The sequence below is a fragment of the Myotis myotis genome, unplaced genomic scaffold, assembly GCF_014108235.1.
Source record: "Myotis myotis isolate mMyoMyo1 unplaced genomic scaffold, mMyoMyo1.p scaffold_m19_p_14, whole genome shotgun sequence".
In the NCBI taxonomy this organism is placed as follows: domain Eukaryota; kingdom Metazoa; phylum Chordata; class Mammalia; order Chiroptera; family Vespertilionidae; genus Myotis; species Myotis myotis.
In genome coordinates this window covers 47,814,406-47,832,492 of record NW_023416318.1, presented here as the reverse complement: position 1 = coordinate 47,832,492, position 18,087 = coordinate 47,814,406, and the positions used below count along the sequence as shown (strand labels likewise).

The 18,087-nt window shown below is 41.5% G+C and overlaps 1 protein-coding gene across 5 annotated transcripts in view; it reads right to left on the bottom strand.

The window, feature by feature from the left end:
* Window positions 1-18,087, bottom strand: part of LDAH (lipid droplet associated hydrolase) — a 90,286-nt gene that overhangs the window by 67,349 nt on the left and 4,850 nt on the right. For all 5 annotated transcript variants that reach the window (XR_004971924.1, XR_004971923.1, XM_036335241.1 and 2 more), the window contains exons 2-3: window positions 14,043-14,198; window positions 2,354-2,497 (exon numbers count right to left, since the gene is read on the bottom strand). Coding sequence is in view for 3 of the 5 variants with exons in the window: in XM_036335240.1 (XP_036191133.1) it covers window positions 2,354-2,497; window positions 14,043-14,198 (300 nt within the window). In the remaining 2 variants the exon portion in view is untranslated. The remainder of the gene's footprint in view (window positions 1-2,353; window positions 2,498-14,042; window positions 14,199-18,087) is intronic.

Sequence of the window (18,087 nt, the reverse complement as noted above, 5' to 3'; positions counted from 1 at the left end):
AAACCCTTGATGTGATGAGTTGCCCTTTCACCCCCTCTAGAAACCACAGCTTCCTTGGCCCTGTGGTGGCCCTTTGGGCTAATGCCTCTAGATGGCACTGTTCTCATGAGGTAGCAAAGGACCCACGCTTTAATTACTAAGTTATTACCTCAATAGTACATGGGCAGCCTAAGCAATAAGCATACTCAAACTAAAGTTATACATAACAAGATGTCAATTCAAACACGAATTAAAGGCATTTCCCAGAAATTCAGGTACGTACCAGGCCCCTTTCCCTGGTTTTCCGCACCAGCGTTTACTGGTGATGGTCTATGGCAGAGGCTCTGAAAATGTGGTCCCAGGGCCAGCGGCATCCACATCTCCTGGGAACTTGTTAGAAATGCAAATTCTCAGGTCCTACCCCCACACCAACTGAAAGGACCCCTCAGGGGGTAGCGCCCTGTAATCTGTTTTAATAAACCACCTTCTGGGATTCTGACCCATGCCCAAGTCTGAGAGCCCCGGATCTAGGGTTGCCCTTCAAGAATCCATTTTCAGCTTTCCAAGTTGCTATTCATGTTCTGCTTGAATGATTGCTTTATTGATCTTAAAACTGTCTTTGGGCATATATCATAAAGTAACTTAAGACAATAAAAATGTATCTTTTACAATATTTCATAGCAGAGCAAGTATTTGCTGTACATTTTATTCACTTTCAGTCACATTTCAATATGATGGGTTGTTGAAATAGATGTTTTTAATCAAGGCAATAACTGAAATATTCAGTGAACTTAGAATCACTCACTGCTAGGTAATCAATGTCTACCTACATTTCAAAGTATATACCCTAGTCTTTAAGCAAAGTGTAAACATCTCTTAAGTAGGCTGTATTCCCAGAGGGATACATACATACACGGGCACATACATGTAAACAGAGAGAAAAAGACACTCTGAAAAAGGCACATAGAAGAGTGTTTATGCAAGCACTTGCAATGAGTTCCTTGTTTCATCTACACTCCATTTATCCTGTCCCCTTTACGAGTCACAGCAGGAAAAGGGTCACAGACTAGAGGGTATAACTTGCGACCATGGAAGGTCTAATCTAGAAATCAGCCTCAGCCTCATTAGTACCCAGCACGGCCAACTGAGATGACCCACCAGCAGCACACGCTGAACTGAATACTGAAGTGCTGGCTTCCTGCTGAGGTCCTGCGACTCACTAGCAGCCCATTTAGCTCTGCTGGGTCTTTCCGTCCTTGAAAAATAAGGGTTCCAGGTGGGATTTGATGGAGACACTTTTAGGTCTAAGATTCTATAATCCTTCTTTATTTCTTGAAAACTATTTTTTTTCAACAGTGGAAACTTTCCAACATACACAAAAGTACAAAGAGTAGTATAATAAGTCCCCATGTACCCCGTGTCTATTTACTACAATTATTTTTTTCTCTTTTTCCAGCTTTCCTGAAGTATGATTGAAAAATACAAATCATACATATTTAGGTTGTACATGTGACTGTTTTTAACCCTTTTCGGTCCAACGTGGAGGCTGACTTGACACACCAGGCGCTAGGAGCAGGTCCAACGTCGAGGCTGAGGTCGATACTGCAAACCGGTTTAACATTCAATCCCGTCAATTAATTTGGACCAGACTGTTTGAATTCCAAAAATAAAACTGGACCGCAAAGGGTTAAAGGTGCACAGTGTGATGACTTAATAAATATATACATTGAGAAATGATTACCTCAATCCAGTTGATACATCTATCACCTCACATAGAGCAGGTGAGAGGCTGGCATTGAGGCTTTGATTAAGGAGGCCTCCATTTCCAAAGACACTCATCTTGAATAAACACCCAGCCAGCTGTATGTCACAGAGACTAGCAAAGAGCAGATAAAGAACTAGGCCACCCCACCCATGAGGTCCCTAACTCCACCAAGTCTTTTGAAACCCACACGTGGCCTCTCCTTTGTTTATGCCCTAAGTCCCCAGGTGATCAGCAGGCCTGCTTATCACTTATTCTAAGTGCCAGTAAGAGCTTCTTTAAAGTAAGGACCCTGGCTAAGGAGTATGGTTTACAATAATTTTTCTCCATCACTCCTCCATAGTACCACCCTGGAAATGCAGAGCATGCTCAGTCAATATACGGCTGATTACTGGTTGGTAAATAGAGGAGTCCTAGACAAATTGTTTAATCTGCCCAGATTTTTACAGAAAATTACCTGTAGAATTGACTCTAAAAACCCTAAAATTACTAAAATGTGGCATCTTGGGCCCAATGCCACAGGCACTGGTGTAACTCTTAATCTTAGCGGGCTCTCTGGAAAGACAAACACTCCCTCACTGTAAAGGAAAGCACATGTTGATAAAGACATACCGTCTGAAGCGGCAAGAATCTTCTTGTCTTTGGGGGCCAGAACATGGCCAGCATGACTGATAATCCAAACTGGGAAGCGCCTGTTTACTGAAGAGTATAAAGCCTTTGCAAATGGCACATAAAAGGCAGAAAATCCTGGGTTACCTGAGAAAAGAAGCACAGGCCTTAGATTAACCAAAGCAATAAAACTCACATAAGATGATGTGCAGAATGGAAAAGGATTTTTTTCTCAACAAATCCGGTAACATTTACATACACGTCAGTTTTAATATCCTTTATACTTTAAGTCTGGGAATGATCACTTAGACAATATCTACCCCTGCTTTGTTCTCCAACTGTTTCACATCAATTCTTCCTCCCCATGCCTCAACTTAATAAATGAAACCACCAATCATAACCCAAATACTCAAGTCCTAACACCAGGAGTCAGTCTTGGTTTCTCCTTGTTTTTCACATCCAGTTCACCAGTAAGTACTGTCAACGTGGCTTCCAAAGTACATTTCAACCTTGTCCACTTCTCTCCCTTCTTATTATCACTTTCAGTTGGGTTTTCTGAACAGCCTTCTAAATGGGTCTTCTATCTTGTCCCCTTGAAGTCCACTCTTCAGAGCACCCACAGAGATATCGTCAAACCATAGCAGTTCTCTACTTAACCACCTTTCTGTGGCTTCCCATTGCCATCTGCATGGTCTAAATCATTAACGCTGCCTGTGAGCCCCTTCAAGATTTGACTTTGCACAGTTGCCAAGCTGCATGAAAACAAGTTAGTGTTAAGAATCTTTCACAAAGAGAACTTTAAGGAGGCTACTAAATGTTTCCTTGTCATTTATCACAAGTATTTACATTGTAAACAGATGTATAGTTTGATCTTTTGGGGAAAAGACCATCAAGTAATACAAGTGGGTTTTTCTTGTGTATGTTCAGAGGTATTTTGGACGTGGGTATGCTACAGAGAAAGAACAAATTAATGGTCAGTTAAAAAGAGTCAATCTGATACATCTTTAGGGAGAAAAGACAGTTAAAATGGGGTTTTCATCTTGGGATCATCATCCTTATGTCTTGATAGATACTAGTCGATTTCCTTCAATATCTATTTCTCCAATCAATTTATCTGTTCTTTCTCCTATTAGGTTTTCTCCTCTTTGCACTCACATGACATGGTTTTGCTGCACTGATTTCTTCTTTATTGTCTGTATCTCTTAGTTTCCTAGATAGGTAATGTAGCCAAGTGGATTAGGGCACAGACTCCTGGGCTGGAATCCTGGCTTTGTCACTGACTATTTGACCTTTGGCAAGTTATTAAACCTCCATGGGCCTTGGTTTCCTTGTCCATAAAATGAGGATAATAATCATACTAGCTCATGTGAGAACTAAGTGAATTAATGTAGGTAAAGCACTTATACACTGCTCAATGCATAAGTGCTGGACAAATGTTAGCTATTCATACTTTTCATCACAGTCTACTCATGATGATAATGTATGATGGCCTTATCATCCATACTGCTCTTTTGTTTCTGTCACATTCTAGTTCCAAATTCCTTTTTGTGATGGTGTTGGTACCATCTTTGCTAAATAGGTGAAGATCTCCTCAGGTGCAATAATATGCTCTTTGCTCAGCTGACTGGCCACCGTGCAGCTAGAGAGAAAGAAGGGAGGAGGGGTGTATCAGGATGGGGGCTCTTCCAGTATGGTGGATGTGGATGACTCTGTTTCATGTTTTATTATTATTTTTAAATATATTTTTATTTATTTCAGAGAGAGAGGGAGAAGGAGAGTGAGAGACAGAAACATCAATGATGAGAGTGAATCATTGATCGGCTGCCTCCTGCATGCCCCCTACTGGGGACCGAGCCCACAGCCCAGGCATGTGCCCTCGACAGGAATCAAACCAGGACCCTCCAGTCCATTGGCTGATGCTTTTTATTCCCTGAGCCAAATCAGCTAGGGCCATGTTTTATATTTAAATCTTCAGTGAGTGTGGGATATTTTTTTTAGTGTAAAGTACAAAGTAGCAATCCAACTTCTTTCCAAGTGATTAGCCAAGTGTCCCAAGTCCATTTATTATATAATCCATTCTTTCTGCATTGATTTGAAGTGTCTTCTGATCCAATTCTGAATTCTTACACTAGCTTGCTAATTCTGATTCCAAATAAATTCCACTTATTTTTTTCCTTTTCTCCTCTGCCAGCACCAGACTGTCTCAATTACTGCATTGTGTTTTGAAGGTACAGCAAATCCCTTCTCTTTATTTTTTTTCCTAAATTTTCTCGGCTGGTCTCCTAACCTTGGAAATTATTTTCATGAGTTTCAATTTTAAAATAGCCCTTTGGAATTCAGATTGAAATTTCATCTCATTTATACATGAATTTAGAAAGATGTGATATTTTTTTTTACATTACTGATTATAACTTCAGAATGTGTTATGTTTCATATTCAAACATCTTATGTTTCTCAGCAAAGTCTCTTAGTTTTCTTCATACAGCCATAAAATATTTAACATTTTTAAATGCTATAACTTATTACACAACAGGCAGTACTTAAGTGCTTTACATATATTATTAACTCATTGTTCTCACATGAGGTACTACTATTATTTCCATTTTACGGATAAAGAAACTGAAGTCCAGAGAGGTTAAGTAACTTGCCTAAGGTCACACAGATGATATGTGGTCAATAAATATTTGATGACTGAAAGAACATGCAAAACAAAATATTAATACTGAATTTAAAAAAGAATATAAATTACCTGCTCTAGGATCTTTTACATACCCTGTTTTAGTTAATCTTACAGTAGCTCTATAAAGTAGTTGGCATTATCATTAGGAATAATAAATGGACAGCCACTTGAACAATACCAGGCACATAGCAGTTGCTAAATAAATGGTAGCTACTATTACTGTAATTATTATACTTAAAAAAACTTTTTATTGAATAAATTAGACATGTAACATTCTGTAAGTTTAAGCTGTTAGCATGTTAAAACTGGTTTAACATTAAGGAGAATCCAAAGATAACAACTACATAATTTAGATGCAATAGTTACCATGACAGGACATATAAAACCATAAGTACCAAATAATGGAGCTGCTATAAAACAATATTCTTTTAGTTACCAATGATTTATTGACCACTTACTCTCTGGAAGTCACTGTGTTAGGCACAAGATAGAGAAGGGCCTCTTTGTAATTCACATTTTCATAGGAGAATATATACACATAACTAAATAAGTAAATAAGATAATTCAAGAGTGTGATAACTCTATGAAAGAAATAGGATTGTCCTGCTGGTGTGGCTCAGTGGTTGGGCATCGACTTATGAACCAGGAGGTCATGATACATTCCCAGTCAGGGCACATGTCCAGTTGCAGGCTCCATCCTCAGTGGGTAGCTGATCAATGATTCTCTCTCATCATTTATGTTTATATCTCTCTTTTTCTCTCCGTTCCTCTTTGAAATCAATAAAAAAAATGTATTTAAGGAAAGGAAATAGGATCATGTGATAGAGAAGGAAAGAGATTAGGGTGGCCTGAGAAAAATGTCTGAGAAAGTGGCATTTAGCTAAGACCCAAAAGATGAGAGAAAATCGATCCTGTAAGGATTTGAGAGAAAAGCATACTAGGACGGGAGAAGAACAGGTGCAAAGGCCCTGAACAAATAAAGAACTTGGCTCTTAAAGAAACAGAGAGTCCACAATGCCAGTAACATGACGATCCAACTTGTAACAGAGGTGGACAATGTAAGGCAAACTGTTTAAATGCCATTGCATACTTCATCACTTAAACATTATGGCTTATGTTACACTTTATGAACCATGAACTAAACTTCCTGGGTAGGAAACCACAAAGCAAATTAAAAGGGTCTTGTTTATACAACCAAAATCATCAGATATATGTCTGTATATATAAAAAACTCCAGGTGTAGAGATGTTTGAAAACATTCCAATACAGTAATACAAGTAAAACATTTTATCAAAGGATATCAAAATGTGTTATAAACACATGTGTGAACACACACACAGTCAAATGCTAGCCTGCTTTGAGCAATGTCTAGCAGAGCTGTGGTGACCATCGTAGTAAACTCCTAAGTACTCAGCATGGCATATACTAGTACACTTAATGCCTTCCAGTTACTCCTGCAGGGGACTAGCTTCCATATATCAAAGCAATGTGGCATAGCACCTCTATGGAAGGTTGTCACATGGACAGAGCCTTCTGCTCCATCTCTAATCAGTGTACTCACAACACAAGACATGTCCCATGGTTCCACTATCCCCATCTGAGATTTACAATGATCCAATATATTCTACAGTGGGTTCTCAAATTGCCTTCCTTTGCTCATTTTACTTCTTAAAGAAAGTCCAAGGACAGTACCACTTAACAGAAATTCTGCAACAAGGGTTCACTGGAAAAGATGAAACTAAATGAAAAGTTCTTCAATATGTGGATTCACTCCTCATTAACGTTGCTAATTTAAAAGTGATGAATTAATTTTGCTAGCTGCAAAAGCCAAGTAATTTAAAATGAAACGTTATGTCAGTCTATTCAGAGATGGATTAAACATGATGTCTGTAGTGGTTTAACAAACCTTGAAATACTGTCATCCGAAATTTCCCCAAAGTATAAAGAGACTAGCCTCCCAAACCGCTCCCCCCCCCCCCAAACAATTCTGAATCCCACCAACTATTGAGCAGTACCAGCCTATAGCTCCCACGAACACCAAGGAAAAGGGCCAGGGGCAGCAATGAGAATAGAAGGGCAGACATAAAAGAACACTAGGACACTAACTGTGACCTGAAAATGCCAAAGCACTATAGAATAACGAGACTACAAAACAACAAACGTTTTCAGCTTCCCTTTCTCCAGATCCTCACCCTGGCTCTTCTCTATGCGGGACTCTCTTCCTTCACTACTCTCTAACACCTCCTAAACCTCACTGAGAGAGCAAAGACTTTTGCAACACAGTATTCCTAGCACCTCGAACAACTGAGTGAGTGATGAATACCTCTGAGTGGGAAGGAGAGTGAGCCGTCTGCTCCACTTACCAGTTCACCTTATAACAGCCTCGCCTCCTCTAAGACGGGAGTCATCTATCAACTCTTTAGTCATTCCCACACATTCCCTGAAAGACTTGACCCTTCACTGACAGTTTCACTTGCCAGTCCATGACCAAGATGATTTCACAATCTGGGTGGACTGGCTGAGCCAACACCTGTGTTCCATAATTGAAATAATTCCGAAAGTCACATCAGTCCCCTGCTGGGCTGGTTAAACACAGCTTGCCCCGTCCCGCGTTTCTGGTTCAGAAGGTCTGGGATGGGAGCAAGAGCTTGCATTTCTAACAGGTTTACAGATGATACCGCTGGTCTTGACACCAAGTTTAAGAAGCACAGGCCTAGAACTTTTCATTACCCAGAAGTGGTTAGCAACCAAAGCATGCTACCTTACTGCCGGGGTCCAACCCCAGCAGGTCCAGGGGTCCCCAAAGGTGTGGACGGAGTTAGTGAAGAAGGAATGACACGAAGAGGGCGTTCAGATGATCATCATAGCAAGGTTCTCTAGCCACGTTCTGGTCAGGATCTCCAGTGAGGTTCTGGTTAGGATCTCCAGCAAGGTTCTGTGTCCATGTTCTCTTGCTAGGTTCCCCAGCCAGGTTCTGTAGCCATGTTCCCTCGCTAGGTTCTCCAGCCAGGTTCTGTCCAGGTTCTCCAGCCAGGTTCAGTCACCAGGTTCTAGTCAGGTTCTCTTGCCAATTTCTGTAGTCAGGTTCAGTCCAGGATCTTTTGCCATGTTCTCTCCAGTGAAGTTCTTCTGTCTGTAGGTTCTGTGTAGGTTCTGTCTTCTTAGTTCTGTGTTCTAAGCTCTGTATTCTAAGTTCTGTGTCTTGCTGTCTTGTTACATCTGTATTTATACCAGTTGATTCAATCCTATCAATCTCTATTACAAAGGTTAGGGCGTTTCTTATCTCCATTCCAGGGAGTAAAGATTATGTAGCTTAAGTATGATTGTTCATAGTTAAAGTGATTAATTACCCGCCTGGCACTTAGTTAAGAGGTTTTATTCCCTCCCTAACTTCAGGGGAAAATCCCTACCTGGGGAAACAACCTTTCTCAGAGACCTTGGTTAAAACACATAGTGCCAAGAAGGTGAGCAAACATATTAAGAACAGTATGCCATATATGCCAGGTCCCTTGAAACAGCAAGCATGGACCGGCTCCCGGCACCTTACCAGCTGTTCAGCTTCATCTTCTCCCTTTTTAGACCTCACTCCTAACACACATGCTATTTGGTCACAACGCTGCTCAAATTTTTTCTACTTGTTTTTTTCGTCAATAATTCCTTTCATCTTGCATATCTGCTATTTTCAACGCTGACCACTTTCCTCAAAGCCCAAACCCACCCTATGCCAACCTTATTATCAACAGATCACCTCAACTCTTATTTATTTTAGAGAGAGAGGGAGAGAGAGAAGCCTCAATGCCGGAAGCTAATTCCAGCATATCATAAATGCAGGAAGTTTCATCAAAAGGTTGATGGAACTTGGGGATTCAGCAGAGCTGAATACATATTACCTGCTTCTGGAATAAGGGCATTTCCCCACACCTAAAGATCTGTATATATTATTGCCTGTTACCAAACAGCTGAGGGCATTTTAATCTACATGTTATTGCCTTCTGCTGGCCAAACATCTGAACAGCCGAAGGCAGTTCCCCCAAAACAGACAATCCCTACTGTATACTAGACCTTAACCTTTGATATCCTATATAATAAAAGAGAAACATGTAAATTGACCATCCCTCCACAACACTCACCAATTAATCAGGAGTGAGTATGCAAAATAACCGGACAAAGATGGCGGGTTAATTTGCATGCACAGGCGCCAGGTGGAGAGCAGAGCAGGAGAGCCGGCAGAGAGTGGAGCGGCTTGGGGAAATTGGCTCCCCAAGCCACCAGATGGAGAGCAGAGAGGGAGAGCTGGCGGCTTGGAGGGCTTGGCAGAGTGGGAGGCCATGGTATGGAGACAGAGCAGGAAGGGAAAACCAAGATTGCGGGGAGCACCAGGAAATCTGGGAAGAGTAGTTTTGGTGGCAGCCCCAGGACCGGAAGCGGAAGCCCAGAGAGCAGGGAGCACCAGGAATGCTGGGAATCATAGTTCTGGTGGCAGATGGATCTCCTAGACCAGCCGTGGGCAAACTACGGCCCACATTGTGGGCCGGATCCGGCCTGTTTGAAATGAATAAAACAAACAAACAAAAAAGACCGTACCCTTTTATGTAATGATGTTTACTTTGAATTTATATTAGTTCACACAAACACTCCATCCATGCTTTTGTTCCTGCCCTCCAGTCCAGTTTAAGAACCCATTGTGGCCCTCGAGTCAAAAAGTTTGCCCACCCCTGTCCTAGACACTAGCAAAGTGAGCCTGGAGCAAGTTACTGTTGCGGTGGGGGATAGAGGGAAAGCAAAGGTGAGAAACATAAGTAAAATCAGAGTGTCTAGGAAAAATTAAAGGGAAGATATTCTAAAACTTTCAGGAAATCTCCACCAATGAAGCAAAGAAAAAAAAAACCTCTATTATTCTGTGAGCAACAAACCAAACTGAGTTGGGGTCTTAGACAATTCGCTCATATGATTGCAAAGACAGACAGAAACTACTGGATTAGAGAGGGCTCCCCTGAGAGCTCCCAGGTTGGAGAGGGTGCAGGCAGGGCTGAGGGACCCCCACACCCCGCAGTGCATGAATGTCATGCACCGGGCCTCTAGTGTATATATACTTTGCCTTGGGGCAATTTGTGTTAATAACGAGCAAGGGGTCCAGAGATTCAGAGAACTTGGTTCCTACAGCTAAGCTCCTCTGGCTCCACCATGGATTACAAATTTATATTATATTTCTAGTCTCTTTATTACTTTATACTACAGCACCTTCTCTAGATTCCTGAACCCTTCTAGATGCAGAGAAACACCCACTGCACCTCAACTTATTGTTCTACACATTTAGGCATTCATTGGTTGATCCTTGTATGTGCTCTGTCTGGGATCTAACCCACAGCCTTGGCATATTGGGACAATGCTCTAACCAACTGTGCTACTGGGCCAGGGTCTCAACTCTTAATTAACAGAAAAAACAGAGGTCAGGGAGCAGGAACTACTTCGAAGACTTCCTTCCCCCTGCTCCATGGCAGTAACCAACTTCACCTCCTTTATTCTAGCCTCAGGAGGAGAGCCCTCCCCCAGTCCAGGATATTGTTCCTGCTTATTTTCTCAATCCTATATTGGGCCGTGGCCTCCAAATCTCTGCTCCATCAAATAGCACTTGTCAAGCCTCTAATTTCAAGCTCTCCCTCACCACTGGCAGAGCATATGCATTTTTAATGTCAGTAGATACCAGCAGACTGCTCTCCAAAAGGGCTGTTACATTGTGGCAGATGACTGGATGCATGTTTCCAGGAGAGGTTAACCTGAGGAGAGAGTTGGGGTCAGGACCCTTGCCCAGCTGAGAACAGAAGCGCCCGAACTGTGAAGACGTCAGATTACATGCTACTAAACACAGACTTTCAACCTCCTTTGCTCTCAGCACGTCAGCAGACAGGCTTCGCCCGCTCCTCACACGGGATGCTGGGAGATTTCTTCCTGGGAGCACGGAGCAATCCTAGAAACGGCTGCAGATACTGAAAGTTGGACACTCTCCAATGAAATGCTACTCGGTCCCTACTCAATACCCCAAGCGGAGGATGACCTAGGGCAGGGACGGCGAACCTATGACACGTGTGTCAGAGGTGACACGCGAACTCATTTTTTTGGTTGATTTTTCTTTGTTAAGTGACATCTAAATATATAAAATAAATATCAAAAATATAAGTCTTTGTTTTACTATGGTTGCAAATATCAAAAAATTTCTATAGGTGACACGGCACCAGAGTTAAGTTAGGGTTTTTCAAAATGCTGACACGCCGAGCTCAAAAGGTTCACCATCACTGACCTAGGGTGACCGACCATCCTGTTCTGCCCAGGACTATTGCAGTTTTAGTAGCAAAAGTCCCATGTCCTGGAAAACCCCTCAGACCAGGATGGCAGATCACCCTAGGCACACCTGCTGATAAGTCCCACCCCTAAACACAGAGCTTCTAATCATTTTTGTGTCTTCCTTTTAGAGATGAGAGGGCAGTCAAGGATTACCAAAACATTTGAAGGAAAGCAAATAATAATGCAAATAAACAGATTGAGCAACACAGAAAAAACTAACAAATGCAAGAAGCCAAAGACAATGAGAATGTACTCACAACACAGGAGACTATAAAAAAGAAGAGAGCAGAACTCTTAAGATTGAAGTATATGAGTTTCGTGTTTAAAGGAGTCCAATAAAACCCAAATGTAATGTAAGGAAAAACAATCATACCAAGGTCTTGCACTGAAAAGTTTCAGAATCTGAGAACAAAGATCTAAAAAAAATTTTTGGTGGGGACTTCAAATACAAAAGATCAAAAATCAGAATGATATCAAGGCAGCTCTGAATTCTGGGAAACAATAAAAATGCCCTCCGAATTTTAAGGAAACACTATCTCCAACCTAGATGTCTAAGTTATTTTCTGACATGCTAGATCTTTTAAAGGATGACTACTTCCCACACATCTCTTCTCAGACAACTACTGGAAGATGTGCCCCACCAGAAATAAGGAATAAAGCAAGACAGAAGAAAATATGGGATCCAGGAAACAGGGAATTAAACTCAGAGAGAAAGACAGAATCCTCAAGTGGTTTGTGCAGCAGTCAGTGGCCTGGGGAGCAATCAATCCAGATTGGGGCCAAAGAACAAAGTCCTAGGAGGGAGATCACCCAGAAAAAAACCAAACTGACTGATTCCTCAAATGCACTGAGGAGATTTTTTTCACTTGTAGAGAATAATTTTAGGATAAATTAAGAGATTAAAACATAAAAAAACTAAGCAAATGAAAGAGACAATCATTAACTCAGAGAAAACAAAAATTTACAAGAATGTAATCATAATACCCTATAGACTTAGCTATATATATGATTGATACAATATAATAAGCTATAACATATTTACAGTTTCATTTTTAATCTTTAAGGATGAGATAGACATAGCGATATATATCTATATCTATCTATCTATCTATCTATCTATCTATCTATCTATCTATCTATCTATATAAAAGGCTAGTATGCTAAGTGTCCCTCTGACTGTCTGACCAGTCACTATGATGCACACTGACTACCAGGGGGCAAAAGCTCAATGCAGGAGCCGCTGTGACATGCACTGGCCATTTACAAAGAAACAGCACCGCAGACTGGCACCCACAAAGCAATACTTGGCTTCCTCCAAGTGAGACAGAGGCCCCACCACCACCCCAGAGCAACACCCCACCAAATCGCACCCAACGCTGCCAAGACCCCATGGTGCAAAATGCAGCCCATAGCCCAGCCGGGCCCGAAAATGGTGGCTGCGAGCACCGGGTAATGACGTTACATAGCAACTCCCAGCTTCCTCTCCCTAGCAGCTAGCCTGCTTGGAATTTCTTCAACCCAGGAACACGGCTTGCTTTATAGCCAGGTGCAAACATTTCACACTTTAACCAAATGTCTGTGAAGTGTTTTCCCATGCCTCATCTCATTTGATCCTCACAGAAGTCCTGGAGTAGGTAGATAGGAGACTCAGTAGAATCCTATTTTCTTTTCATTAGCCGGAAAACAGAGATTTAGAAAGTTTAGAAACTTGACCCGACTGAAAAGAGGTAAGAAATGGTGGAACTTGAAAATGACTTCAGGTTTTCTCACTGTGCAGAATATAGTCAAACATTGCTACAGTTAAATATTTCACCCTTTGTTCTCCCTGTGTCATCTATAATAATAATCTGTTTTGTGTTGATATTTACTGCTGTGTTGCTGACAATTACCTGAAAGAGAAGTTGGGGTGCTTCACTGGGCTGGAAAAAGTTTAGCTAAATCAGAAAGCAGGTCTAATTAAGCAAGTTTATCTATATATATAAAGCTCTCGCTGGCGCCAATTGCACACATGTGTTTCCATCTGTCATTGTTGATCATGAATTTGGTTGATGCTTCTATTATAAAGAAAGGGCGAATAGTGATAGTAAAATATTTATTCTAATTAATTTCCTTTCAACGTGCATGAATTCGTGCACCGGGCCTCTAATATATATATAATGTATATGTTTGTTTATTTATTTTTCAATTCACTTACAATTCAAAAAGTGCCTTGAATACCTACAATCAAGTATCCACCCCATACATTCTATTGACAGTGATCCAGTAAAAGTCACAAATGACACAGTTGCCAAATCCCAGAATAAGTAAACATTCTACACTAAACTCATAATCATCTTGAAACAAGACAAAAAAGTTAGTTAGAAAACTTTGAAAAAATGTTTGACAAAGTTCTAATTATTCTAAAAATTGTAAAATGTGAAAATATTCCAAAATTAGGTGTATGTATACTTACAATTGTGATATCTATATAATGAACAACATAAATTATATAAAAAAATGCGTACAAGGAAAAAAAAGCTCAGCCACCCAACTACTAAGGGTGGTTGTTATCAATGATTTGAGTGATTTTATTTCCTTCCATAAGCCTTTTCATATGTACCAAATTCTCTTTGAGATCAGAAGTAGTTATAAGTATCTATACAGTCTCCTCATCCAGATCTTTAAACTTACCAGGAATAATGAAAATGAGCAGTTTAGGCCTGTTGGCACTTTGATCATTAAAGAGGTTAGTCCAGGGCCCACATTTTAGAACCTGGGTTTCAACTCCACAACATAAAGTGAATTCCTCATGCACAGGAATTTCTTCCTTGATTTCTGAGTTCATTTCTAAATAAGGGAAGAAAAACAATAGCAAGTGTCATTAAAATGTAAAACCTGATGCCAAAGACAATATTCAAGAATAAAAATGGCAAATTTTAACATACCTAGAAGGAATGCCACAAGGAGATATGGGAGATAGATGACTACTCAGCTACTATGGATTATAGGATTGCATAAATATATGAATGAAGTAAACACCACAATTCCAAAAAGAAGCAGGGAGACAAGTCCTTGATGAAATAAGACTACTGAGGAGTGTGGATCAAAATCCACACTTTCGTACAATTCTCCTCTCCAGTCTAACCAGCGGTTGCCAACCTTTCAGACCTCATGGACCATCAGTGGTCCTCGGAGACCACCAGTTGGCAACTGCTGGTCTAAACTGACAATAACCGTGGACAGCTGCCACTTTCCCTCTGCTGACATTCTTTTTCTTTTCTTTTTTTTTTAAAATATATTTTAATGATTTTTTACAGAGAAGAAGGGAGAGGGATAGAGAGTTAGAAACATCGATGAGAGAGAAACATCGATCAGCTGTCTCCTGCACACTCCCTACTGGGTATGTGCCCGCAACCAAGGTACATGCCCTTGACCAGAATCGAACCTGGGACCCTTGAGTCCGCAGGCCGACGCTCTATCCACTGAGCCAAACCGGTTAGGGCATTCTCTTAGAGCTCGGAGCTTTGCCAGTAAGACAACCCTGCCTTCACCTGGTGAGAAACCACAGGAGTTGTGGCTTGCCCTTTTACCCTCCCAGGGAGAATTGTAACGAGGGTCAGTGACCTTGATGACCTGTTTTCCTCTATTAATCCTCTCACCCTGAACTGTGTAAGCATATTTGTATGCATTTGTCAAGCACCATGTTATCTACACTAATAAAAGAGAAACATGCAAATTGATGTCACTCTGCTACGCCTACCAGCCAATCAGGATGAGTATGTAAATTAACCCAACAAAGATGACAGTTAATTTGCATATGCAGGAGCGGAGCAAAGACTGAAGACTGAAGACACTGAAGACTGAAGACGACTGAAGACTAAAGAGGCTTGGCTTCTCTGCTGTGGTCGAAGATGAGAAGCCTTCAGGCTTGGCTTTTCCGCTGCAGCCAGAGCGAAGGCCTGGGTCCCAGTGCCGGAGGAAAACCGGTGCCGGCAGCCATCTCTTCGTGCAATGGGCCTCTAGTTAAATTATAAAATGGGTAGGTGGAAAACAACAGGATGAGACAACACCATGAACGATTTCCTGAATCCTCCAGGTATGTGGAAAGTGCAGTCCCAGTGATTTACAACACTCCTCCACCTCTGCTCTGCCTTCCCCGTGTCCATTAACAGGACCACGTCTCAGGCGTTCAGTGTTCTTTCTATCCTCCTCCTCAGCTATCCTCCATTCATTCCAAGTTCTCCAGAGTCCAGATTCCCAGCCCCTTAGGGCTTTTTCTCCTCTGACCCCTTTTCACCGATCTTGCACTCTAGTTTGTCCTCATGCTTTTCTGCTCCTGTAACTTTGCTAATCTTCTGTTGCTCTGCTACTTCTGGAATGCTTTCCCTGCTTGCAGTTATGAATATATTGCCTCAGCTCCAAATTCACTCTTCATTGCCTTCTCTGGAAAAATGGATCTGGGCCTTTTAGATATGTCTCCTCTGCCAGCTGACATCATGTTAAGCTTCGTCAGAAGAGACACGGCAGAGGAAGGGCTTTTCTGGTTTCAATGTATCTCCCGGCAGGTTTATGGAGTGCTTCCTTCCCTCTTTCCCCTTCTGCTTCTCAGGCTGTGAAGTCTCGCTAGTGCAGTGGTTTCCAATTGGAGACTACTGTGCCCCCAGAAGACATATGGCAATATCTGGAAATAGTTTTCATTGTCATAACTAGGGGAGGGGGTACTACTGGTGTCTATTGGGTAGAGGCCAGGCATGCTGCTAAACATCCTACAATGTATAAGACAGCCCGCGTCCCCCCACAACAAAGAATTATCTAGCCCCAAAGTTCAAGAGTACCAAGGTTAAGAAAACCTGCTCTAGTGGAACCTACAGAGTACAGCTTTCTCCAGCATTTGGCCGCCTGCTACATTCTTTCTCTCTCCAGCTCTCACTCAGGCAGCAGCAAAGTAGCACAAGTCCAAGGTGTAGGCTTGTGCCCCAGATCAGGTGGCTGCTCCCCATACCCTCGCCTCAGCCCAGAGTCACATGCTGGAGACAATGCCCAGATGGCCTTCTAAGAGCCACCTTTGTGACCTTTGTCCCCCACAGCAGCCTGGACCTTGCCCAGCAGTGCTCTAGGTGGCTGCAGAGGAATGACCACTGTGGCAGTCTCCACAGCAGTGCCCCGAAGTTCTCTGTACCCACCTCCTGCCTCCCTCACCTGCGTCCAAGGTTTACGACAGTGGCCCTTCCATCACAAATTATTGGTTCTAATTTACCCATCTGCTTTCTAACATTTCTAACAGCTCACTTTTCTAGTCTGATGTTATGTTGCCTCTTCCATTTTCTTCATTTATGCCTTTATTACTTTTACTATCATTTTAGTGGACTTAGGAATCCACTGATGTTTCAACCTCCAAGTGTAACCAAAAGTTCAAAATTGGTTTTCTTAAATAAAACTACTTAGAAAATAAAAAATTCTCACTTAGAAAGTGCGGACTCCTCTCCATTCAAAAATATAGTGACTGACTAAATAAAAGCATCAACTCACCCTTTCTTATGGATTGATTTTTACTTCACTTAATAAATGCCACTGTAGCCCAAACTCCAAAACTATCACAAAACACAGTATAATTATGAAGGTCCTATGACATTTATAAAGTTAGAATCAGTATAGATTTAGCTGTTATACACAGTATTAAATTAGGAAATTGGCCGAAACCGGTTTGGCTCAGTGGATAGAGCGTCGGCCTGCGGACTGAAAGGTCCCAGGTTCGATTCCGGTCAAGGGCATGTACCTGGGTTGCGGGCATATCCCCAGTAGGAGATGTGCAGGAGGCAGCTGATCGATGTTTCTCTCTCATCGATGTTTCTAACTCTCTATCTCTCTCCCTTCCTCTCTGTAAAAAATCAATAAAATATATTAAAAAAAAAAAATTAGGAAATTGACAGAAAAGGCACTGACCAAACTTAATACTTGCACCTGGAGAGAATCAAAGTTATTAACCTATTCAACTCACAAACACTTAACTTCAAGCCCAAGGCATTTCAGGAGTTTGATTAGCCACAAGATTAATGAGAAATCAAGTCGATATGAAATTTAAACGCAGTCTATAAAAATTAGAAAACAAACTAAAAGCAACTAGACTCTAAAACACCCTGATTACATATGTAACTGAGAAACATGGAGTTAATGTATTTATTTGTCAAGTATCTTATTCTACTTCACTCTTATGCTTCTGAATGCCACACAGCCAAATAAAAAAGCGAAGGAAAACAGGGTATGAGAATTCAGATTATTCCTTACCGAAGAATCCAAGGTAACTCAGTCCTGCAAACAAGTGTCAGATGAACAAAGGACAGTGCTCTAATTACATACTAATAAAGGCTGATGGCCCCACCTTCAGCCAGTTTTGATAAGCAGCAAGACTCAGGCTGGATAAAAACCAAGTGTGGATACAATCTGTACAACTTACGCAAGCCTGACATACCTAGATATCCGGGTTCGTGTGCTTATATTAATGGGGTTCTAATGTTATTTAGTAAAATAATTTTTTCCAGTTATATCTTATACAAACCTAGGCAACATATAAAACTGAAAAAGGCCGAAACCGGTTTGGCTCAGTGGATAGAGCGTCGGCCTGTGGACTGAAAGGTCCCAGGTTCGATTCCGGTCAAGGGCATGTACCTGGGTTGTGGGCACATCCCCAGTGGGAGATGTGCAGGAGGCAGCTGATCGATGTTTCTCTCTCATCGAT